This window comes from Hoplias malabaricus, chromosome 5 (genome assembly GCF_029633855.1).
Source record: "Hoplias malabaricus isolate fHopMal1 chromosome 5, fHopMal1.hap1, whole genome shotgun sequence".
Lineage (NCBI taxonomy): Eukaryota > Metazoa > Chordata > Actinopteri > Characiformes > Erythrinidae > Hoplias > Hoplias malabaricus.
Genome location: NC_089804.1, coordinates 17098227 through 17123419, shown reverse-complemented (window position 1 = coordinate 17123419; position 25193 = coordinate 17098227). Strand labels below are relative to the sequence as shown.

Here is a 25193-nt window from a genome sequence, read left to right as displayed (position 1 = left end):
TAGCAGTGGGCCGGAAGATAAATACAGAGCACTCTCACAAGCATTCTATGGTTTGACATGGTGGTTTTCAACATAATTGCATGGTTGCTTTGTGCTCTTTCCCTAAATTCGAGAGACAGAAAGTAAATGCAAATGCCTTCCAAAGTTGCCTCCCAAACCCTGTCTCCATGGAGATCCCTCCTACGAAACACACCCCCCATAGACCAGGCTTGGGACGCGGCCCTAATTTGGATGCCGATTTGATGCTTTAATTCCCAGAAGACGCTCAGCCCTGGAGTTCTGTGTTCTGTGGTATGTTGGAACAGAAGAAAAAAAGTAAAAAAAAAAAACGGAAGGAGATTTCTCGTTCTAAATGCCACAACAGCACAGATCAGACGGAGGGAGGATGCAGACGCATTGCCTTATAATCAAAGACAAAGCCAGACCCTGACACCAAATGGGCAATTATACGTCTAATTAAACATCGCTCCTTTTAGACTGGAATTCACACAAGAAGGCCACAACAAACTGTATCCTGCTATAGCAAGGCAAAAGATGTCGAAGCCCAGAATTTAAACATACATTCATTTTCTGTAACTGCTTCATCCTGTTCAGGGTCACAATGGGTCCAGAGCCTTCCTGGAATCATAGGGCACAAGGCAAAAACACAGGACATCACACTCATCCATTCACTCCCGCACTCTCACAAATAGGCAATTTCACTCAGCACATCTACCTTTCAATGTGTGATATTGAACAGGGAAGGAAGGGGGGAAAAATGGAGCACTTGGAGGAAACCCACACAGAGACAGGGAGAACACAATCCCAGCCCCAGAGCTGCATCCTGGAAGATTCAGTTATTAAATGGTTGTTTACCTACCTTGCTCTAGCTTGTGGAAACTTGTATCAGACACAAAACGCTATAAAACATGTGACTTGATTGCAAGAAGAAACCTGCAATTTGTGCTGTAAAGTTTAAACATAATATAAAACTAATTAGACAGAAGACATCTCTACCTGGGCTGGAAACAATGTGTCCTGGATCTGCAGTCCCTTTTGCTTCACATACATTAAGTTTACCTTACACTAATGAGAGATGCAAGGTTTTGTTTAAACATCAACAGCAATATATATTCCTGTAGTGTAATCTCACCACTGGCAATGCAAGCGGGTTTATGTCATTCGCATTTATTCTGAGGTACTTACAATATAAAGAGAAAACAAACGCAGGATGTTTCAGTGAGCAAAAAGCTTGAACTCAGGTACTATATAAATAGTGTTAATTATGTAACGTACACTTTAAAGTATATAATGTACAGAAACACCTCAGGGAGTATTAGGAAATAAATAGTCCTTCCTGTCCATTCAATCCATTCTGATGCTGCTCTATCTATTACTGTAAAAAAATGATAATAATAAAAATAATAATAATAATAGAAATCAAAAACTCTGTAACCAAGTCCTCAGCATGTGACATAAACAGGTATTTGGTACTTTGTTTGTAGTAGTTCTAAGCCCACCATCCCATAGACTTCCCTTTAATCCTGTTCATAATGAACAGTTGTTTCGGATGAAAAGATATCAAAAAGTCTGTGCTTCCTTTCAGGAACGGCGGAATTACAACTCCATCACACTGCGAAGAGGAGTCTGTGGTAGTGCCTAACAAATCAATTCTGTCTAGTGGTGTCTCCAGGATGAAAGCTTGAAGTCAGAGAGATCTGCAGCAGACCGCTGTCTGGGAGGCAGTCTGAGAAGAGTGAGTGACGAAAGAGTAGGTGGTGCTGGAGAAGGCGTGGCACTCCTCTTTTTTTCTGGCTTTTCTCTCTGTCTCTCGGCTTCATCTTAAGACGCACCCTCTTTCCTCTGCTCCGGTTCCTGGCTCCCCGACGCCTCTGGCTCAGGGGCCGGAGCCCCACCAGCATCTGCCTCTGAAACAGATGGTTTTTATCCTTTAGATTTACTTATTAGGCAATTACTATTATTTAACGTATTTTGACAGTGGCTCAGGGCAATTTAAAAGAGTTCTCAATCTCAAAACCCCTCATGAAATTAGCACAACAACACACTTCCTGTATCTAAACATGAAAAATATTTCTCCTTGCTTAAATACAGTAGGCATTTATTAATAAACTCATTAAGTCCGCCATTTTCTTTAGGTCCAGGGTCTGCTCTGAATCACTGGGCTGGGATAACAGCCAGGGCATAACATGCTCACACCTGTAGACTGTTTCACAGCCAGTCCACCAACAAACTTATTTTTGGACTGTGGGATGTACCACAGAACCCGGAGGAAACCCACACAAACACAGGGAGAACATATCAAACACTTTCAGGTCATGACAAGACGTGAGAATTGAACCCAGGACCCTGGAGATGTGTGGTGGCAAAACTACCTGTTGTGCCCAGTACGCATTCAATGAACACAATTTCCACTTTTACTCGCTTCTCAGTCAGTCTCAGTCTTTAGCAGATTTGTATTATTGAAACTCAAGCTGCAAAACGCTTACACTGATTTCCAAAAACGAACAGGAAAAGCAAATGTATACACTCAGAAAAAAAGGTGGGGTGGAGGTACGCTATTGTCACTAAAGGTACAGCAGAGGTTTTAAAGTCTGTTCTCTAAATGTAAATCATCTCCAGAAGTATTATTATGCATACTTTTATTATAGAACTGTGTAAAATCAAAGAACATATGAATATGACATGGGCGTTTGAAGTCAACACAATTGTACATAATTTTAAAATCTACAGTTATAATAGAATAATGTTCCCTAACAGAAAGGTACTGAATATGTACCTTGAGGGTGGCACGGCAGTGACAGTGGTTCTAACGGTGCACAAATACTACGATCGAAACACAAAAATATCAGTGGTTAAAGAGGCAGACTGCTGACAGTATTTATGGAAATAGCTACTTTGTACTGGGTAATGACTTTTGGTTTGGGTGTTTTCCCTAGAATTGTATTAACGTCATCAGCTGCAGTTCTGCACGGACAGACAATGTATTTGCGCAGAAAGTGCAAAAATACTTGTTCTAGTGACGTTTTGATGGAATGAGTTTGTTTGAAGACTTTGGTAGCTGCAGAGCTATCTGAGTGTGTGTGTGTAGTTTTAGAAAAAGTTAACGCTGTACTGAAACATCTCAGCAAAAGTAAAAACTGTTGTAACTCTTGCTAACTCAAGGAGCAAGTCACAAGTGATGTGTTTCTAGCATCTGGATGTGAATACATTCAATAAAAACACATATAAACATAAAACATATACAATTATTTGTGCATTTATTTTATTTTAAAACTACAAAAATGTAATCTGTAATGCCATTTTTACCTTACCCACATTAACTTTAAGCAATTACATTAGCAGTAAAAGTCCTGAAAAACTCACTGGTGCAATACAAACACAACTGGAGCTGAAGGAACTGTTTGACAGTTGAGTTAAGTTCATTAAAACACTAAGTAATGCTTTGGCCTTTGGGGTGCATATTACTGGCTAAAGAGTTCTCAGATATCTGGCCATGCAGCAGTAAGCACCAGTGTAAAGCCATCAACTCACATCAGCATTTCACACCCCGTATCTACCAGTTCCTGGAAAGATAAATATGGACGTTAGCGAAGGCTTACATGTTCCTCTTTTTAAAACGTCTTGGTAATGGACTGAGACAATTTTTTTCCCATTAAAAATTAAACAAGATTAACAAAAGAGTCCAGACAAAGCAGTTACTTTTTTTTCCCGGCAATTTATCATTCTCACGGCTGCACATGTTCCCACATGGGTAGGAAACGGTTAAGGAAGTGGGAATTGTTCCGAGCACCGATGACAGAGCTATGGGTGCTTGTGGTGACAGCATGTATTCAACCTCTCCTTCAACCACCCCTTTGTGTTTAAGACACACTGACAAACACATTTGACCTTAAGAGAGCAGTGTTTTAAGGGAGAGATGGACTTTTTGGAGCAGGCCTGGAGTTATTAGGAGTGACCAGGCCTCTCCGTAGACTGTTAAGTCTGTATGGCGTTATGTGTGGAGTTTGCTGTTGTGTTAAATTTGCATCTTAGTGTGAGTTTATCATGGGTGTTATATTTGTATCCAGAAAAAAATATATATATTGTAAAAAAAAAAAAAAAAAAAAAAAAAAAACCCCAGATATAGACAGATTATAGAGAATCTGTAAAAAGTAGCTGAGGTGATGTGAGCCCATTTTGGCATAATCTCATTTTGTTTATTTATTACCAATTATTTAATTTTCTTCCTTCCTTTTTGGAAATGCTGAAATGAAAAACATCACTGAGACCATGCCCACATGGATCCGTTTATTTTTAAAAACAGATTTTCCTCTCTCCGTTTTTGAAAATATCCCTGTCCAGACAAATAAGAACATGGCTGCATTATCATACCAGTCCAGTAGGGGGACACAGTACATCTTAAAGAGAGGCTTCAAAACACCATGGCACATTAGAGAAATGCAGAGGTGTCAAACCCACATCACTCTACACTCCCTGCGTAGTGGACTATTGGCAGTCATTAAATTAATTAATCTAGATCTTAATAGTGCATTATATATTTCTAATACAGCGTCATGTGTATTTATTCATATGTGGGAATCTGAAATCTAATGCTAGCTGCATGTACATATTGTAGTTTAATGACTTACATACTTCACTATAGGGAATGAGGAGGCATTTGCATTGCTGCCAGAGAGCAAGCTGTGTGACATCAGCGTTTACGAAAATATCACTACATCGGAGTTTTAGGGAGAAGCCAATGGGGGGAGAAAAAAAAAAAAGATTCCGAGAATAATCTCAGAATAACTCTGAGAATAATCTCAGAATAACTCTGAGTAATCACAATCATACACAAGATAAGATGAAAAATATCCTATGCCAATCCATTAGAGCTTCAGAGGCCCACCCCACTCTCTTCCTAACGGCAGCTACATAGTCTGGCGTCCAGACCCACCCCCCTCCAAACCAGCTTTGCATTCTTACCTTACCCTTAAGAATGATCTCGGAATAATTCTCTGCATGTATAATGGGGCAGACACAACCACAATGTTGAGAAATGCAGTGTGTTGCTGAAGTCATACTATGGTACAGATTTAAGGAATAAATACTCAGTCTTCTTCCACATCATGACTAGCAATTAGTATTTAAACCCTGAATCGGTGCAACCCGTTTATTCAGAAGAGCGCATGTAGTTTCACAGGACACAATTAATGATCACGAAAATTATTGATCCAGAGCGAGTGGAACTTCAGTGTGCCCATGAGGCTCCATTGTGTTACGGCTTATGGACAATAAACTAAATCTGTATGCATTGCATATAGGGGCTGCACTGACGGGTTTAATCGTCATGTCGTGTGGATGCATTTAAAAAATAATTCTATTAACTTCACTGACTGCTTCTTTCACAACTCACTCATGGCACTGACTGACTCTAAATATTATAATAAATAATAACCGAAAACAGTGTTTCTCTAAATATTCTGACTATATTCTCAGAATTATACTGATTTTTTTCCTCAGAATCTTTTTTTTTTTCTCCCCCCAATGCCATGGCCCTAAAACCCACTGGAGAGAGTTTTTGAAAACCTCAGCACTGACCTAAACACTGTTTTGTTTTAGTGTGTACAGGAGGCCAAAACACAGACAAAAACCTCAGTTTTGAAAGTCTTTTTTTGTTAATAAATTGTGGCATTCTTTTTGGTGCATTCTATTCACAAACCTCAGAAAAGTAATTTATACAAAAACTCAAAGAAAATGGTTAATTTTGCTGCTTACTCTGACAAACATCCACAAGCTTTAACAGGAAAGGGTTTTCTAATTCATGTTTAAAAAAAAATTAAAAAATTAAATTAATTATCCACAGTCATGACGCTATGACAAAAACATACCTGTGAGAAACAAAGTACAGGGTGGGCCATTTATATGGATACATCTTAATAAAATGGGAATGGTTGGTGATATTAACTTCCTGTTTGTGGCACATTAGTATATGGGAGGGGGGAAACTTTTCAAGATGGGTGGTGACCATGGCAGCCATTTTGGATCCAACTTTTAATTTTTCCAATGGGAAGAGGGTCATGTCACACAGAAAATGGTTTGGTTTGATCAAACATAGTGAGTAAATATGAAAAAAGCTGTATATTTTGTAATGGGATTATTCTGAAATGTTATCTTATTAGGGCGGCACAGCAAGTAGTATCTCAGTGACACAGCTCCAGGGACCTAGAGGTTGTGGGTTCAAGAATCGCGCTGGGTGACTGTCTGTCTGAGTTTGATGTGTTCTCCCTGTGTCTGCATGGGTTTCCTCCGGGTGCTCCGGTTTCTTCCCACGGTCCAAAAACACGGTGGCAAGTGGATTGGCGACTTAAGTGTTTCACCCCCTCCAGGGTGTGTTCCTACCTTGCCCCCAATGATTCCAGGTAGGCCCACCCTGAACTGGATAAGAAGTTACAGACAATGAATGAATGTTATCTTACTACTTACAGATTAGCTGGATTCACTGTGAAAACTGTACAATAGGAGGAAGGCCATGATATATGGCTCTTCCAATGAATCCAGCTAATGACCCATAATGCAATAATGTAATGTTCAGAAAGCTACTCAAAGCAAGCCACAAATTTTTAGTATCATGCTGGCTTTCTTAGGAGCACCGTGTGGGTACACTGATAGCTGATGTCATGTCTCATTAACCGCAACAAGACTACTGTATGGACCTCAGTTTTCTGAGAACCTCATACAATACACAGAAGAAATTACAGTATGCTGTCCGATAAGGAAAAGTCGGATTGAAACCATCCCACCTTTACAACATGTCAAAGAGCATTTCACAGAAACCCAGTGAGTGCATTTGTAAGAAACAGATCTACCTCCTGCCTTTAGCTCCATCTGAGCCATGTCTTTGGTCAATTCGCTGGTACCCACTGCTGTTCCATCACCACCCTTAATATCTGGCACTGCATTCCTCCGGCCGGTGCGGTCACAGTTAATAAATTCTGAATATGATGACTCAACGTCCATCATCTGCCCATGCCCCGTCTTCTCATTCCACCTACAGAAAGAAAAGTGAAAATTTGTTAGAAATGCAACAATATTAAATAGAATACTGTAAGCATACTTTCTTTATAATCATAGTACGCTAAATAAAACTTTGATAAGTTGATGTGTCATTAGTAACATCCTGACACTTTACATAAATTCTTAACCTCATACATGATGTTTGCACAAGATTGCACATTTCTACACTGCCCCCAGCCACTTACTAAGAATTACTCTTTTAGATTTTAATGCAACAGGGAGTATGCTAACTTTCTATTTCCAATTTCAAACAATAATACCTGACCAAAATAGTTTGTTCCTCAGCATAAGCCTCTAGTTAAATATTTACTTTACTCGGTGTCTGTTAACCACTTTAATATATCTGCACCAAATGAGAGACATTCCAGTTAGGTCATGTACTTTATAATATAATCATTAAAATAATTAATGAGACAGCTCATTTGAGAGCATCTTCCTGAGATGGGACACTGAAATATATTTAAACATATGAATGGATATGAATGAATGCCTTGACCGTAGTTCACTCTTGAGGCTCATTTCTTCCCTGCATTGGACTCATGGCTGTGAATGTAAATCTCACGGCTTTTCACACTCTCACAAAAAACAAGCCCAAAGTTTGCTTCACAAAATTCTGGCACGCTGTGGAGTGTAATCACAGCAAGCACAAGGCTCAATTTCCTACTGCACTGCAGTATATATATATATATATATATATATATATATATATATATATATATATATATATATATATATATATATATATATATACACACATACACACACACACACACACACACACACACACACACACACAAACAATACAGAGCACATGAATAATAGATACACAATGAGATTGAGAATAAAGTAATTACTGATATTTTAAACTTTAGTTATATTGTTGTCTTAAGACTGTTAGATCATGATAATGACATGAATAACTTGAAATAGTAGGAAAACAAATTAAATGAGCGTGTAACAGAGTAGAATAGAATATGAACAAAAACCCCAAAAGTCATGGTAAGCAAAGCAGAACGTTTGTCATTATATTATATTATATATTATTATTAATATTACTATTATAGTTTTAATGTGTGAAAAGGGCTACAATGTATGCAAACAATGTACTGTATATTGTGTAGTCAAAGAAAGTGTGATGGATTTCCTCATTAAATCTAACAAATATACTATTTTACAAAGGCCCCATACGATTACAAAAGCTCAGTGAATTGGCAAACCACGACATTAGCAGTATGCTCATCGAAAACTTGCCAGCGAGTCTTCCGACTCTTTAGTATCTGTGACAGAACATGGTAGCTGATGAATTAGAGTAATTATTGCTCCGGAGGTTCTATTTCTATACTTAAGTTAATAGAGTCAGCTCCTGAACTCATTTCATGGCCTAATTATAACAGGAAGGCGGAAGCATTCATCTGAGACCATCTACTGTCAGAAAAAATTCACCAAACGTTTTCTTCTCCATTCAGCTGGGCTTGTGCTAAAGCCTTCTCACAGCTATTGCATGCCAGCTTGCAATTCCAGCCTTCCTGGCAGGCAAACAAGAGATAAAAACTTAAGCGATCGACAGAAACACACTTTTAGAGTGCTTTGCAGCCCCCTTCATATTGGCACAGCACATCGAACTGCTTTCAAGAAGACAGTGGGGGAGGGAGGGTTGAGGGGGGGTGGGGGGGTTCAGAGCGCATTCTCTGCAAAGAATGCACAGCACACACACATTAGCTGTTCAACCCCCTTTGTGCCTCCTCTTCTCAGTCCATATTTAAGTGGGTCATGGATCCTGCCAGCCAGTATAGCGCTGTGGAGCGGGCAGTGCTTAGGAGAAGTGAGCCACAGGAATAGAAAATAAAGTGGATAAAAGGGAATAGAGGGGTGTTCCAGACAAATCACAGAGGGGGACACAAAACAAACACAAGCTACTGAATCAGTAGCAGTAGGTATACATCACATCCAAAGCAATTTCCCCTCTGCTCTACTTCAATAGAACTAAACTGATAAGCAATACAAACCTCAGTGCTGACTTTGATATATAAGAGTTTAAACATAATGTCTGCACATCTGCACCATTTTGATTTTTAATTAATTAACTTTTCATTTTAATTTGCATTACCATTAAAAAAAAGAAAAAAAGACATACATTATTGTAAATGATGTTTAATGGAAGTATTTTAGTTAAAGATACTTTTGCTGAATTTACTAACCAGCATGTATGTTCCGAGTTTGCATTACGGCAAATCCCAGGCATTATATGCGTTTATATTGAAAAATACAGCCTTCATTCATGTCAGTTAATCAAAATCATTCATAGAAGCTCAATTTGTGTTATGTTTCAGTGGCTGGTGCTAGATTTCAAAAGGCTATTCCGTTTTGTTTGGCTCTTTTCTGTCCAATCTGATTAAGTTGACTTCTGTCTGATTCAGTCATTTCCCAGGACTGCACTGTGTGCGTGTGGGAGAGAAAAACATCTGCAGAGATAAACTCGTCACGAATTAAAGAGCATCTAATTGCTACCTTAGCCAAGAATCTGAGCTGGTATTGTCACATTCAAGAGGTGTGGGCTTCAGACCACAGCCTGCATGTGGCTTGGTGTGCATCACATGAGGATGTAGGCTGAAATCTTCTCCCAATACTTCTTGTTACATTCACTGCTAGTGTTTCATGATAGACTTCTACCACCAGTACATACGTATTTCAAGCCTCAGACCGTTTTAAAATAGTATCTGTCCTCAGCATCTGTCATAATTTACTAATAAACTGCTCTAAAATGCTTCTCCACTGAACTGAAAAATTAGAATAGATTTGTGAACCAAATACATGTGTTGCAATGATGATAATTACAGCGATACCCGATGATGTCTTTATAGCAATACTGAGACTATAACAAAACAGTTTAGAATACATTCATTCATTCATTCATTGTCTGTAATCGATTATTCAGTTCAGGGTCGCTGTGTGTCCAGAGCTTACCCAGAATCATTGGGCGCAAAGGCAGGAACACACCCTGGAGTGTGCGTAAGTCTTTCACAGGGCGACACACACTCACACATACAGACACTTGAGTCACCAATCCACCTATCAACATGTGTTTTTGGGCCATGGGAGGAAACTGAAGCACCTGGAGGAAACCCATGCAGACACAGGGAGAACACACCAAAATCCTCACAGACAGTCACCCGGAGCAGGACTTGAACACACAACCTCCCGGTCCCAGGACACTACCTGCTGTGCCAAAGGACCACAGAGTAGCAGTCCTCAGATGAAGATGGTGAAGCAAGAGCATCATCATGATGCAAGATAATGGAAATTCAGAACGTAACATCACAATGCTCAATTATTGTAATATAATACCTGTATTTAGCTGAATGTTAATGATCAGAACAGATATTTAAAAAAATAAAAATAAAATAAATATATAAATAAATAAAAATATGGGACATTTTCCAAAAATGAACACAGCTCTGGGTCTTAATTAAACCTGTGGCATGCTTTGGTCAATACACCAAAAGGAACAAACCCCAAAGCAGTGTTTTTCCCTGTCTTAACAACCATGTTCAGAATGACTAAATTCAGCACCTGTTCTTTTAAATGAGAATGAGCCACAGTGCAGTTCAGTGCGAGAGCCCAGGGGTGAGGAACGAGGAGCAAAAGCTCTGGATTTTTAGCTGTTTTCACGCAGTTCTCTTTTTTCACTTCATATATAATCAGTACTCTTATTTCTCTGTGCTCATTGAGTTTGCTCTGTTTAACCTCATCTTTGCATCCTCACACAAGCACAGATCAAGTGCTACGTTTGGAGAGAAGGCGGGATAACTAAAGCACTCTAAACACCAAGCACTCTAAACATATTAAGCAGCACAAAATCATTAAACAATTATTATTTCTGTCTTAGGCAAACCAACAAATAAACTGACTGGGTGGATTTGTTTCAGTTTGTGGGTCAGTAGGGCCCAGATTGATCTCAACAGACATGGATCAAATACATTTTTCTTTATATGTCCTGTTTAACAAACATTGAAAACTATGAATGTTATGATTCTTGTATAATACGCTGAACTAAGTCTAATTAAACAAGGCTAATATTTCTCTTCCTCATGAAACATTGACAATGTTTAAGAAAGTGTACTGCCATAGTTTCAGGTAATTTATCCAAATAAGCATAAATATCATGATACATTTATAAAAAGATAGCAGCCATGCCCACACATTTTTATGCTATCACTTAAAAGCTTCATGAGTCGCAATATATTACCCACCTGCTGCTCTATTGGACACCTGTTTTATCAGATTCTACCTTTACAAATCCCACTGCCAGTATCAGCATGCTGGTTATCCGATACCCCTGCTCTCAGTCTCTTACACAAGCAAGATACTCAACACTTCCACTTGTAACCGTATGGAGGTAGACTTCCTCAACAGCATTCAGAGTCCAATAACCTTATTGAGATTTCTTGGGGGGGATAAAAAGCACTTGGAAATTGTAGTGAAGGTGTTTCATGTTGATTTTTAAAAAATGCCCCATTTCAGAGTGGGTCAGTGTTAGCCAGTGGGGAATGCTGTGGCCTGCAGAAAGCCAGGCTCCTTGGAGGAGAATGGAACATCATGAAATGTCAAGCACAATGCAAGAATCCCTGACCCATTTTGCGAATGAGCTCCCCAAAAACCACAGGACCCTGTTTAAGACTACAAGGAATGTGAGGCTGTATTTCAGTGTTCTCAGCTGAGCTATATCTACCCTGTTTGATCTGACTGGTTATACCATGGATGCAAAATTCTAGAATGGGTATAGGATGATCTGCACGATGCTTTACCTCAGTTGAATCATTCTTTGCATATACAATTTATTAACATTAAAATCCATGAAGAAAACTAGAAAGACATCAAACGAGAAATGTTAAGAGCAATGTGTGATTTTATTTTACAAAAATAAAGCCCTGTTTATTTAAGAGCTCTCTAGTCAGGAAAAGTCTCCGTTGGCATCTTGTACTGTTATTATTCTTTTCAAAATTAAAGCAGGCATATTACATGGCCACACTATATAAGGCAAAGCCATATATTGTTATACTGGTTATTGACGGCTTGAAAGATTCAGTGTCAGTAGTAAAAAAAGATTTGTCTCAGTTATTCTCTAAAACCTTTTGACTATAGCTCCATGAGAAAACATTCTGAAATCTTAAGCATGAACAAGCAAACAGGCTTCGCTAAATATAGATAAGTGTTTATTCAAGGAAGCAGGGAAAGGACTGTTGTTTTGTTTGGCTCAAATGTCCAACATTTGACTCCTTCGCATTTATTCTCCCCATTACAATTCAGTGTAGAGTAACTCACTCTGGTAATCCGATGCCTTGTATGCTGAGGGTACATGGACCACAGTTCGTGTAAGGAAACAGGAGGCAGTGCAGCTGCAATGGCACAGGTGTGTGTTCAGTGCTGACAACAATACCAAACCCACCAGAGGGAGAAGGCTGTAGACCGGGGAGTCAGGATTTCCATCCCTGTTCGCAAGAGACTGAGGACAGTACAAACACAAAACACTTGTTTTTAACACCTGATGCTCTACAGCCTCCAGAAACTCATCATAGTGGTTCCCTTCATCTCCTTTAGTGTCAGCGAGCATTTGGATAAGGACAGAGAATGTCTAAACAGGACAGGCTTAGTGAGAGCAGAATGTATGGTAGACTCAGACCCATCAGTTATTACCATAAAAGGGCAAATGAGACCCTCCATCATCAGACTGATATACAGCAGCTCAGCAGGCTCCCTGGGGCACCACTCAGTCAAAACCTCAACAAATGAGTCCTCATTTTCACTGGAAAAAAAAGAATTAAGATGGAGCACAGAAGTAGTAATCCAAATGCTCTCTCTTTTCATTCTACTTGAGAGACAAGAGAAAACATACAGGCATTTCTTCACTCAGGTCAAGAAGCCTACTGTGTGTCTGTGGAACACAGCTGCCATTCACATTCAAACCTTTCCATATCTCATTCTTTATGGATGTACTGACTCAGAGATGCTCCTAATAACAGAGACACTGGGCTTTGTTGGTCACAAGTCAAGTTTGAGGGTCAGAGATATAAGGGTTTGTATTTGCTCTGTACTGACTTTGGCAGTACATTTATTTAAAAAAAGAAAGGGTTTCTGAATTTGTTTTTTCCCTCCCACTTTCTCTTTGTCATACCCTCGGAGGAGGCTTATCATTTGGGGCTGGTTGGATATTCATACATTGGGTAGGGATTCTGTTTTTAATTTTGAGATTCAGGTATTCGTATTTTGGATAAATGTGGCTATTGATAAAAGCAACGCTCCACTCCACCTGTATTCAGGCTCTAAATACAAAAGGTTTAAAATAAATAAATAAATAAAACACTCTGCTCCCGCAGCACTCCACCTGTATTCAGCCTCTACAACATTTAAAATCCCAAATGATGCCTAAAACCCTACAACAACCTACTTACAAAGAAGCATGGCAAAGTTACAGTTCGTTTTCTGTTTTATGCGTACCTGTGTACTCTGTGCCCTTAGCCACACCATGTGTGAGTTAAAAAGCAAGTTAGACGGCGAGATAGAAGGAGCTGCAGCACAGACTCTGGACTTTAAAGCAGGTGCCGGACGAAGATTTTCTGAACAACAAACACCCCCCACAACACAAACACAGAGAATATTTGCCGAATTATGCGACCAAAGCCCTAAAAAGCCCTATTATAAATATAGGGCAGGGGTGGGCAATCTTATCTGCTAAGGGCCGGTGTGGCTGCTTATTTTTGTTCCAACCAAACAGGAGGTCACAGGATCAGTTGTTTTACTGAGACCAACTAATTAAAGGAGTGAAATCAGATGTGCTCTGGCCTAAATGGACTAAAATCCAGCAGCCACACCGGCCTTTTGACTGCCTGCCCCTGATATAGGGTGTTAGGGTACCACCATCCCTGATGGAAATAACTGATTTTATTACATTAAAATTTTTTATAATCATTACCTGCTTCTTTGAGATATGAATGCTTCAGATAAAATAATTTGTAAACGTATTGGGAAAACGGACCTTCCCTTTTATTTATGTTGCTACTGGGCAATGTCTCCATTGCTCTGCTGCAGAGGCCAGAACTTCAGGGGCCAATTAAAAACCACTGCTGAGGGAAAATACACATTTATGCTGCGTTCGAGTGATGTTGGAAACTGGGAAATACCATATTTCCGACATGTAAATTGCACCCGAACAGTGGACAAAGTCGTATTTATCACTGGTAAACTCTGGATTCTAAATGATACATGAGTTTTTGAGAAATAAGCATTTGAGTAGTTTTATTATGCATGTTTTCTGTAAATAAAAGCCAAATACTATGATCGGTTTTGTTATTACTCAAAAACCATTTAGTTATATATCACTTACTAAGGGCATATGCTCCTTCATATGCGGCTGACAAAAGCATCCTTCTTTTCTGGAAAAATGAAGGTTGCAACAGGACTATCCTTAACCAGCCAAGATATCACATGGTTCAATGCATGTCTTGGGGATTTCAGGGTATTGATACATCAGCAGATGAGAGAACGTACAGCAGAGGGTTTTAAATGCACTGTACTTAACATCAAATAATTATTGATACAAATATTAAGAAGGAAAATGTAATCAAATGTTTCTTTTGTTTAAGCAGCAAATGAGCAATTTATTAAAATGTAGTGTTTATCTATGTATGAACTCTTATCTCCTGTGCTGTTAAACGTCTCCAATCTGAGGTAAATACACAGCGAATGAAGCTGAAGCAGATCACATATCGAACATGACGTGACAGTCTGTGAGGAGTTTGGTGTGTTCTTCCTGTGTCCGCATGGGTTTCCTCTACGTGCTCTAACTTCCTCCTACGGTCCAAAAACACATGTTGGTAGATTGACTGGCTCAAAAGTGTCTGTGTGTGTGTGTGTGTGGGTGTGTCACCTGTGAAGTACTGGCACCCCCTCCAGGGTGTGTTCCTGCCTTGTGCCTAATGATTCCGGATCCACTGCAGCTCTGAACTGGACAAGCGGTTACAGACAATGAATGAATGAATTAATGAATAATAGCATTACCCAAAGATTTTATATTTAAAAAGTATTCATTTGTCAAGGGTAAATATTTATCAGACAGCTTAGTGATGATTAATCAATCAATCAAATTTTATTTATATAGCGCTTTTCACAACAGAAAGTTGTGTGTTGTCACAACACAAAGCAGCTCTACAGAGATCCGGATTCAAGCCTCCTATGAGCAAGCCAGGGGTAACAGTGACAAGGAAAAACTCCCTCAGCACAGGAGGAAGAAACCTTGGAAACCCATACGGGAAACCCATCCTTCTTGGATCAACATACACTGATGATACAGTGTATGTCTGGGTAGATCACATGATTGTGTTACTCATGTTTGGCTCAAGACTTCCGCTTTAGGTTAGTCTCCTTTAGCTGTCAAACAGTACTTCCCATTTTGTATTTTATTGATTTAGCTTTAAAAGTGGGGGATTGCCACTGAGCTCTCTTAAACACACTGCTTACAGAGCAAAGTGTCTCTTCTACTCCAGGAGATATTGGACCTAAGGGATGCTCCCTTGGGACAGGAACTCCCTTAGTTTCCAGTAGACTTGAGATTTACTGAATCGTGAAGGCATGAGAGCTGACTCATTCGAAGAAATGGAAGCCTTGGAGCTCCGTGACTCTTGCTAGAACGTCAGACACGCATGGATTTCCACACACTCAGACCGAAAGCTCCTGAGGCCAGATGGAGACAACCTATGAATATACCCTTCTAGTCATTAACTATGTTCAGTTGGTCATACCACTTTAATTGGTGGATGCTGTCAAACTCCAATTGTTTCACTCTTGGAAAAATCAATGTTATGTCACACTAGTGTATAAATTTTATCACAAAAAATCATAACAACAATAGCTCATTAGAAAACACAGAATGCAGGGTCGGTGCATCTCTGGAACAAACAGGCTCCATTAAAATCTTCATCCTGATGCTCATTGTTGGCTTGTGAATGGAGGACTTTCTGAACAATGTGTAACAGGAGCTCTCAGCAATGGGATGGACAACAAAACCTTAGAGCTGGGTGGAGGAATATGAGTCAGCAGTTACTGGTCCATTAGAAGTTGAGTAGAGGAGGGCTAATGCTGCTACAGTCCCATTGGGACAGTTAGTGTTTTTTCTCAAATAATGAAAACATATTGTCTACTGTTAGCCGTACAAATGATGTCGCATACAGAGGTTCATTAAGGTAGGCCTCTATCCCATTCAAATCTGACTCTGAGGTACGTTCCCCATCTAAACTCTTTGCAGGATATGCATGAAGTTGTTTATCATGGTCTAGTAGTTTCACAGAGAATAGCCTCAAAATGTCATCACACACCCACTCTCTCTCTTAATGCTCCCATTATGCAATTATAAGCTCCCAGGCATTTAAACAAACACATTCAAATATGAGCTCCAAAAAGCAGCAGCAGTATATTTGGAACTGTCTGGAAGTATGCGCCCACAATATAGCTAGTGAAGAGAGATAAAGAGCAAGCCAGTCTGGTAATGTTCTCACATGCCACTTTATGAAGAAAGATATGGGTGAGCAGCTTCTAATCAAGTTGTATAGACTCCGGCCAGTCTAAAGACAGCTGTCTATTTAGCTGCTCTCAAGATATAAGTAAATATACAGGCCTTAGCTTTGCCCTTTTCATTCTCCATTCTCCATGAGTAGCAGCTCATCTGAAAGAGGCAGCGTTTTTAGACAGCAAAATTAAACAGCAAAATTTCAAAGCTTGTGCTCTGAGCAAATACTTCCTCTTTTTACACACAAGTCTCAAGGCGTTCGCACACTTCTCATGCAGCACATTAGAGAGAATGAAGGCATGCCAGAAACTGAAGCCTAGCTTGATGTTTAAGTGCTGGGACATTTCAGAAGCTTCAGTTTTCAACACCTCTCTTTAATTTGAACGGCTTCTTTTTAAAAGAAAGGAGACAGCATCAGAACTTGGTCTAAACATTCACCATGTCGACACAAGCAGTCTAAAATAGACACAAAGTGATCAAAGAAACAAATCAAAGAAATATCTTTTTTTTAATTACATGATAAAGCATTGTTATTATAACTGATCAAGCTGACAACCAAGTTACAACGACACACTATGGTTTCATGGGTGCTTGATGCATTAGTAATAGGTAAACTGGCACTATGTCAAAAGGCGAGATGGAGGACAAGTTGCTGCCAGGCACATGGTCACGCCTCAAGCAAGATGGGATTACTGAGGTTTCGCCTACACATGACTCATTCTCATTTGCCATCTTCTAAAGTGCTCTAAAAGGTCTACCAAGTAAAATGTTCCATCCAAACTCAAAGAAATATATTCCTGCCTAAGAATAATATTACTTCATTTTAAGCACTGAATGCACCATGGTAACAAGTAGTGGACAGTATACACTGAGTAAACCACTTCCTCTGGTAAGATTTAGTCAGTGAACGATCAGACAGTGTGGTCAGATATGTACATTTAAAACAAATGAATAAAAAATGTTTAAATAATTATAATAATTATTATTATTTTTACTATAATAATAATTATTATTATTTTTACTATAATAATAATAATTATTATTATTATTATATGTTATTTTTATTTTGATTGTTGGAAGAATGATAGAAAGTAACACAATTACTAGCTAACAACAATCCTGCCAGTCGCACATTTGTTAAAGAGGACCTTTTTATGAAAAACACAATACAGTTCAGTGCATGTACACATTAATTTGAGGATCTGGAACATATCAACCCACAAACTGTGAAACAAAACTACCACTCAGAGTTTCTCCAATCAAAGCGCTGGACCCTCATATGTGTGCAAACACAACAATTAGGTTATTTTGGGTTGGGGGGCTGAGCTGTGGCTCATTCTCGTTTTAAAGGAATGGACACTGAAACTGGACCTTCTGAACAAGGCTGTTTCGAAAGGGGGAGAATGCTGCTGATGTGTTTGATCCTTGCGATATTTTGACCAAAGCATTTCCAAATGTTTCATGACCCACGTGGAAAAGTGTTAATTTGTCCCCTTTAAGTATAAATCACAATGATTTCTCAGATAATTCACTAAACTAATGGGGCATGCATTAGCAGGCAAATATTACACATTGATATGAATGACAGGACCAAATAATTTTGTACAAACAGTACCAATCTACCTTCATGTTCTAAGAAGAACTCAGTGGGTCTGAATAGAAATACTGATCCTTTATGACTAAAATACCTTTAGAGAGAAACAACTGAAACTAAACCAATACAAAATAAGCACCTCAAATCTCAAAACAATATGCAGCCACTTAAACCAACACCCTGATGAGCCTTCTAGTTCATAAGGCCATTAATACAGAAGGATAGAGACACTACCTCATACAACAAAGCCTCAAAAACGTAAAAAGCCAAATGAGATCAAGGCCTATGAGAGCCACCCTTTTACTAACGAAGGAGCTTATAGTTGAGTCTGGAAAATTGGAGCTCATCAGACCTTTTGATATCAGATCAAATATTAAACAAAAAAATGAGAATGCTACAGGAAGCACGAGCAACTCGAGCAGTTTTAGCATGCTTAACCAGTTCACAGGGCCATGATTTCAAACTTTATTTCATTTCTTCAAACATGTAACATGTCAAACATTAATAAGCCTGGTATGCGAAGTTATGCCTTTCATGCTGCCTTGAAATGTTTAAATATCAAACACAGCGAGCCCAGGGAGTACAGGAACATATACTGCTAAAAATAGACTTCAGACAGAAAGGTAGATGAAAAGAGTGTTGTTCCCCCCTACATACCTATGTGGTGAGGTAATGGGAAAAGTGAAAGGGTGTCACCCTAAGCTCATCCACCACATTCTCAAAGGACAACAAACCCAAAGGAAGTTAGTAAGACCATTTAGAATACATTAGGCAGCCACTGCCCACTCCAGACTGTTGTAATGACATCCAAGTAAGTGCAAAAAAAAAAAAAAACTGTTGTAATGTGACAAGAGCAATTTACAACCACCATGCTTCAGCAATAAGTGAATCATTAGACTGGTCCACAGTTTATCATACTGTTGATGCATGATAGAGTCAGTGCTTTTCAGTGGAACTCATTTATATTTCTGGGATTGGGGCAGTGGTACTTTTCTAATAGCTTTCAGCTACTAAATGATAAAAGTGTATCATAAAAAAATAATAATAATAAATAAATAAATGAACAGAGTTTGCAAGCTTGTGTCAGACCAATAGTTGGGGATTCCCTCATGAGTCAGGCATGAGCAGGTGGTCTAGTCTTTCTGAGCACAGTAATGCTGACTGAATGGGAACACAAAACAATGCAACATTTTGTTCTTTTTTTTCCCCTTTAAATCAGATTTAACTGACTTTTATCCACATCTACAAAGATGTCTAAATGTATTATTATATTCTTTGACAACACATATCTAAATCATCCTGGACTTGGTATACCCAAGAGGCAGATGAAATTTTAAAGCGACAGCTGAAAAATGCTCTACAATCTTCTCAACAATAACAGACTTTCAAAAAATTTCACAACACACACACACACACACACACACACACACACACATAACAAGAAACATATGAAAAATACTGATTTAAAAACTTAAAAATGTAGGCCTGGAAAAAACTAGTCCTATTCAAAACAAACCCAATGGCATTATTATCATCCTGACACTGAGTTTATAAATGGAGTATACCAAGTCCCTGGCTATGCACGATTCTGGTGGGAACAAATTCCAAATACATTAATGTTCAAAGATGTTCACCATCTCCCAGGAAAATATTTCAGCCTGGAGTTTATACCAGATGCAATACGACTCTGGAAGACTTTGAGTTTGTTTAATACAGTTACTCTGAGACATCCTCAAATATTTAAAAGTCCCCTCAGACTTCTTCACTACTACAGAGTGGACAGAGTCTGGCCTAGCAGAACCTCATTACTCACGTCTGTTTCTGCTCTTCTAGCAGACAACATGTTGCCTTAACAGGAAGCAGGTGGGCTGCCTGTCTGCACTGTTTGCGTGCCTCTCCTGACACAGCAGCATGACAGAGGAAAAGTAGGAAGACCACCAGGTGCCACGTCAGAAAAAGAAAGAAAAAAAATAAGTGCCTAAAACAAGAGAAAAAGTATCCATATTCATGTATTACTGCATAAGGTCAGCAGTTACCTTCAAATGCTTTGAATGGTCATCCATCCATCCATCTATCTATCTTTACACTTATATAATGCCTTTCTAGATACCCAAGAAGTGCTGAATATATATATATATATGGAATATATTCATCTACTGGAGAATATGGAGCACATGAAGAAGAACAAACTAAGCAGGTAAAGTAAGGATTTGTTTGTTCCTTCAGCAAACTGCAGTTGGTCAAATCTAGGAGACAATTGGTGGGCACTTATTTCCTTCTTCTCAGCTCACTGCTACATACCGTACACTGACTTTACTGAATGGCAGGGTAGTAGACTGTTTTCATATTTAAAAAATGTTCAAACCAAATTATGTAAATTCATAATAACTATGTCCAAATGAACCAAATTCGAGTGAATCAGACACTTGGCAAACATCATCACTGGGCATTTCCTCTATCCCTGGCCTTATTTTAACTCAGCTCTCATTACAGTATAACGGTCCATGGCCAATTGATACAATTCTCTCAACTGGTGCTAACACACAGCTTTCATTACGTACCAAATTCATTTAAGGGTTCAGAATGATCAAGTCCACAATAGCAGGAAAAGGCAGGTCATTCTGACCTCTATGCTTGCGGAACAGATAATGAGAGGAGTTCTCTCTCCCTCTCACTCTCTCGTTCTGTGTGTGTGTCCATAAAGTGAGCATATCCCACACAGCTGCAGTCCTCTCCTTTCTCACTGATCAGGGAGGATGTGGGTGTAAAGTGATTTGATGTGCTCAGAGTTGTGAGAGGAGGACAACAGGCCGAACGCATCCTGAGAGGAGCTATGATCGTTTTATTTAACCTGCACAAAGCTCTGGCTAAAGGCTGCAAGACTAGCTCAGCAGACACTGGAGTCTTACGTCACATAAATGCAAATGAGTATGAAAAACACCTGCAGCAGACTAGACTGATTGTGTTGCTTTCAAGACAGGTCTAATATGTGTGAAATGCATACACTACAAGCTACGAATGTCTTATGATGCAGTAATGGCTGAGGTGCCCACTTTACTCTGTAGTTTAATTATTGGAGTTAATTAATTAATTCAATTGTTTTGGTTGATGCACTATTCTCAGTTCGGCAGTGACACTGAGGTTTACTAATTGCATCAGTGACACTGCTGTGTCTGATCCACTCATACCAGCACAACATAGATTACAACCCTCCATGTCTATGTCACTTCAGCGCTGAGACTGATCCACCAACCAAATCATATCTGCTATGTGGTGGTCCTGTACGGGCTAAAGAACAGAGTGAAAGGGGGCAAAAAACATACACAGAGCAACAGATAGACTACAGCGGGTAATTGTAGAACTACAAAGTGCTCCTGTGTAGAATGGAGCTGCAATAATGGACAGTGATTGTAGAAATGTGAAGCAATTTAGCATCTATGAATAAGTTAATTGATTTTTGATAATCTTGATTCTGTACTACACGGCAGCATCCAAGATATAATAGAGCTTTCGCAAATAATTATCAATGCATTTGACTTCAGCTAATAGCCCTTGAGCTAAAAACTGCTCACATAGCTTCAGTTGTTTTCTTTAGGCAAAATCCTTTGGTCAAAAATAATAGTATTTAAATGTGGGCAGGGAGAAAGCACATAAATGGGTCTAACCGCAGAGACAGGCCTTCGGAAGGTACAAAGAAAATAAGACCCCTGTTTAAGACTTAGCAGACCACCAAAACTTACATCTTTGAGAAACAGGATAAAATCAAGTCAGAAAAAGTCTGAAAAATTCACAGGTGTTTGTGCTTATCCTACCATTGTCAGAAGACACACGATCACTTACATAACTGCTGTTTAAAATAAAAGAAACAGTAAAAAATGTTAATTTAAAAAATAAACAATAGTGCTAAATCTGGACATTTGAAATGTTAAATAAGATGGCATGGATTTTCTAATCCATGTTTGTAATTGGGATAATTATAGGACTTTGAGAATTGGAAATCGCCCTGCAGTGAATTTTGGAGCTATTCACAAAAAGCATGGAAAAAATCCCTTTACCTTTCTTTAAAAAGAATGCAATTCTCACAGGAATGAAAGTGTGGACATGAACCATAATATTTATGCAACCTATACTGAATGTTTATGTATTCCTTGGAAAAAAAAAAAAAAGGACAAGAACATTCTTTCCCAGAACACACTTTCACAGTAATAATATAATACACTTAATCAGTGATTGCAAACTCTCTAAGCTTAATTATGCCTGGCCTGCCCATGCCATTCAAACTCACGTTGCACTTAACCACTGTGTGCAGACAGGAGAACACCTGCCATTCTCTGGAAATGGTCCTGACACATCACCACTTATGAATTCACAGCACTACTCTCTGAATCAGTTTCTGAAAGCTGGGAAGAAACAAAGCATGAAAGTGCTTCTTCATGAAAATGATTTAGCAAGGGCAGAGCGTTGCATTTTCAAAAGCTGACAGAAATGTATTAATGGAAATGATGAATGGAGCAAAACAAATACGCAAGTTTAAATCAGAGGGAAAAACATCACCTCCCTCAAAGAGTCTTTTAATAAGAATTTTGTTCATTTCACATTCTGCTCAGTGACAACTGCTGTCTGTATTTCAGGAGTTAGTTATACAGTCAACTAAATGTAATACGCTTCCCATTGTGTCGTCTTCTGCATTTTTTCCAAAAGTTGTGGAGGAAAAGCAGCAATATTCTTTTATTTTACCTACAGGTAAACACTGTCTGTTTTAAACATTTAATTTAAAGCATCTATTGTGGCTTACTTATGTAAAAACTCTTTTGTGCTCTATACAACTTTGTTTCAACTTTGAATCTATTGTTCATGAACAGTATCCACATCAAAATAAGATTATTTGATCGTTTTTGATTATAGACCGTCATGGCTAGTCATGGTTAGCCCAGGAGTGTTTTATGCATTAAGGACCTTATAGAGGAACTCTAAATAACTTTAATTTAATTTCAATTCAGCCTGTACACTACCCATTAACATAAGTTTTATACATAATGCTTGTAAACTAGTAGTAATTCAGGACAAAAAAAACATTCCTTTGAATATTTTACGAATACATTTTCAATGCTTTACCGGCCTCCCTCCAGTGTTTAGCCTGGTTAAGATGCTTGTGTGGTGTTGTGTAAAAGCTAGAAGACATATCATGAGCAAAATTAAAATCTAATGCAGTGGCTGTGCATTTCCACTTTAAACTCCAATGCACCTAAAGTATATTCAGATGGGCAGATTGACAGCCAGGGTTTCTTACCTCAAAAAAAACAACAACAAAACTATAAAACAATACCATCAGCTTTCAAGATTTAAGGATTTAAGGCTTTCAATATTTAAGCAAAGTATTAAAGGAGGAGAATTATTGCATTTTGTAGATTCATAGGAGTTACATCTAAGCCACATTTAAGGCACTGCAAAATTTATTGAATATATATATATATTCCCCTTGTAAATTATTTCTAAATCTGTCATTTTGAAAACCATAGATGAGTTTGTAGGGGTTTAAGCCTAAACTTTATTATTTGTCTCAGGCATCAGTTAACTATTTTGGTGAGGGATTTTTTGTAGGTTTAAATTCATCTATGGATTTCTGGTTCCAATAAAAATGTATACAAAATTTAAAACTGAAAATCGTATTTCCTTTAAATAGACCTCATCAGCACCAGCATATGATTTTGCAATTTTTTTTAATTATTAGAGTGTTTATTCTTTGATATACATGGTTGCAACTGTAATAACTGCAATTTTCCTCTGGAATCAATAAAATATTTCTGATAATGATTCTGACAATGACACAAAATCCTTGCAATTTTTCATTTGACTTTTAAACAACTTGTGTAAAACTGCCTAACTAATTCATGTGAACAACACAAAGCTAAACACTTGCAAGAAAGATGCCCAGGGCTTTACTAAGACTTGAATGAAAGAGTAAGGGGGTTTAGTGTTTAAAGACGTCATCTTCCATATTTTTTCCGAGTTATTTTTCGAAACATTTGTAAAGTTTGTAAAGTTGACACATTGATTTTACAGAGTTTTTGCGCTGGAGCTGTTCTCCTCCTCCACAACAGCAGGATGCGAGGGAGACTTGAACACAGCCAGCACCAACAATAGCCTACATTTCACAGCGTTACAACAGCAGCTCGCTTCCCTCTGTCCTTTCAAACGCCCACAAAAGCAGCCCGCACATCTTATTTACACACTCTCGCTCTCTTTCACTCTCTCCATTCCTGAGGGAAATTTCCGCTATACTTTCAGGACGTCTCCATTCTTATCCACCATACATGACTAATAGATCTAATACCAGCATAAATCTGGAGTTGACTTCTTATTAGCGAGCTCTTTATTAGAAGACTCAGTTCCACCTTAACTGCTGCACCATTTAAGGTGGAACGGAGGATTCGAACGAGAAGCCTATTCCAGCTTCATAACATCAGCGACCAACCTTCGTTCCTCCACTTGTTCCCGCAGCTGAGACTCTATCTCTCTCTGTGTGTCTCTCTTTAACTCTTTGGCTATTGTTCAGCTGTCCTCTCCATCATTCTCCGGAGTTATCGGCGCCTGTCCTCGCCGGGCGGGTCGAGCTGGTATTCCTGGCCGTGTGGGAGCTCCTCAGCTCCGTCTCTCTGACAGCGCTGCCGCTGAAAACAATGAGCGAGGTGGCGTCCCGAACAGCTGTTTCCAAAATGGAGTTTTTTCCCTCGCAACCAATCACGATGCGCTTTCAGGGAGCTTGAGCTCGGTATATCCAATAGGGACGCGCTGTTCCCTGCTCATCTCCATATGAGGATTTCCAATAGAAGCTGTTCATCCATTTGGAACAATTGTTGCATATAAGGAACGATAATCTAGGACTGAACATAACCTTATAATTATTTCACAATTCGTTGTGTTGTTAGCAGTAAGATATCACACAATATTCCTTAAATATGAACGAAATATGAAATTCTTCACGGT

At 38.8% G+C, this 25193-nt stretch overlaps 1 protein-coding gene across 1 annotated transcript; it reads right to left on the bottom strand.

Moving 5' to 3' along the window:
• Window positions 1–1165: 1165 nt before the first annotated feature.
• pkig (protein kinase (cAMP-dependent, catalytic) inhibitor gamma) lies at window positions 1166–24942 on the bottom strand. The gene is made up of 3 exons (XM_066672897.1): window positions 24682–24942; window positions 6846–7027; window positions 1166–1907 (listed from the first exon to the last, which is right to left on the bottom strand). Exons 2-3 carry the CDS (start codon window positions 6997–6999, stop codon window positions 1822–1824), a joined length of 240 nt encoding a protein of 79 aa, XP_066528994.1. The 5' UTR covers window positions 7000–7027; window positions 24682–24942; the 3' UTR covers window positions 1166–1821.
• Between the last annotated feature and the right edge of the window lie 251 nt (window positions 24943–25193).

Coding starts and splice junctions, on each gene's coding strand:
- pkig (XM_066672897.1), bottom strand. CDS start 6,999: ATGATGGACGTTGAGTCATCATATTCAGAATTTATTAACTGTGACCGC. Junction 1,908..6,845: donor GATGGAGCTAAAGGCAGGAG/GTAGATCTGTTT, acceptor CATCTGTTTCAG/AGGCAGATGCTGGTGGGGCT.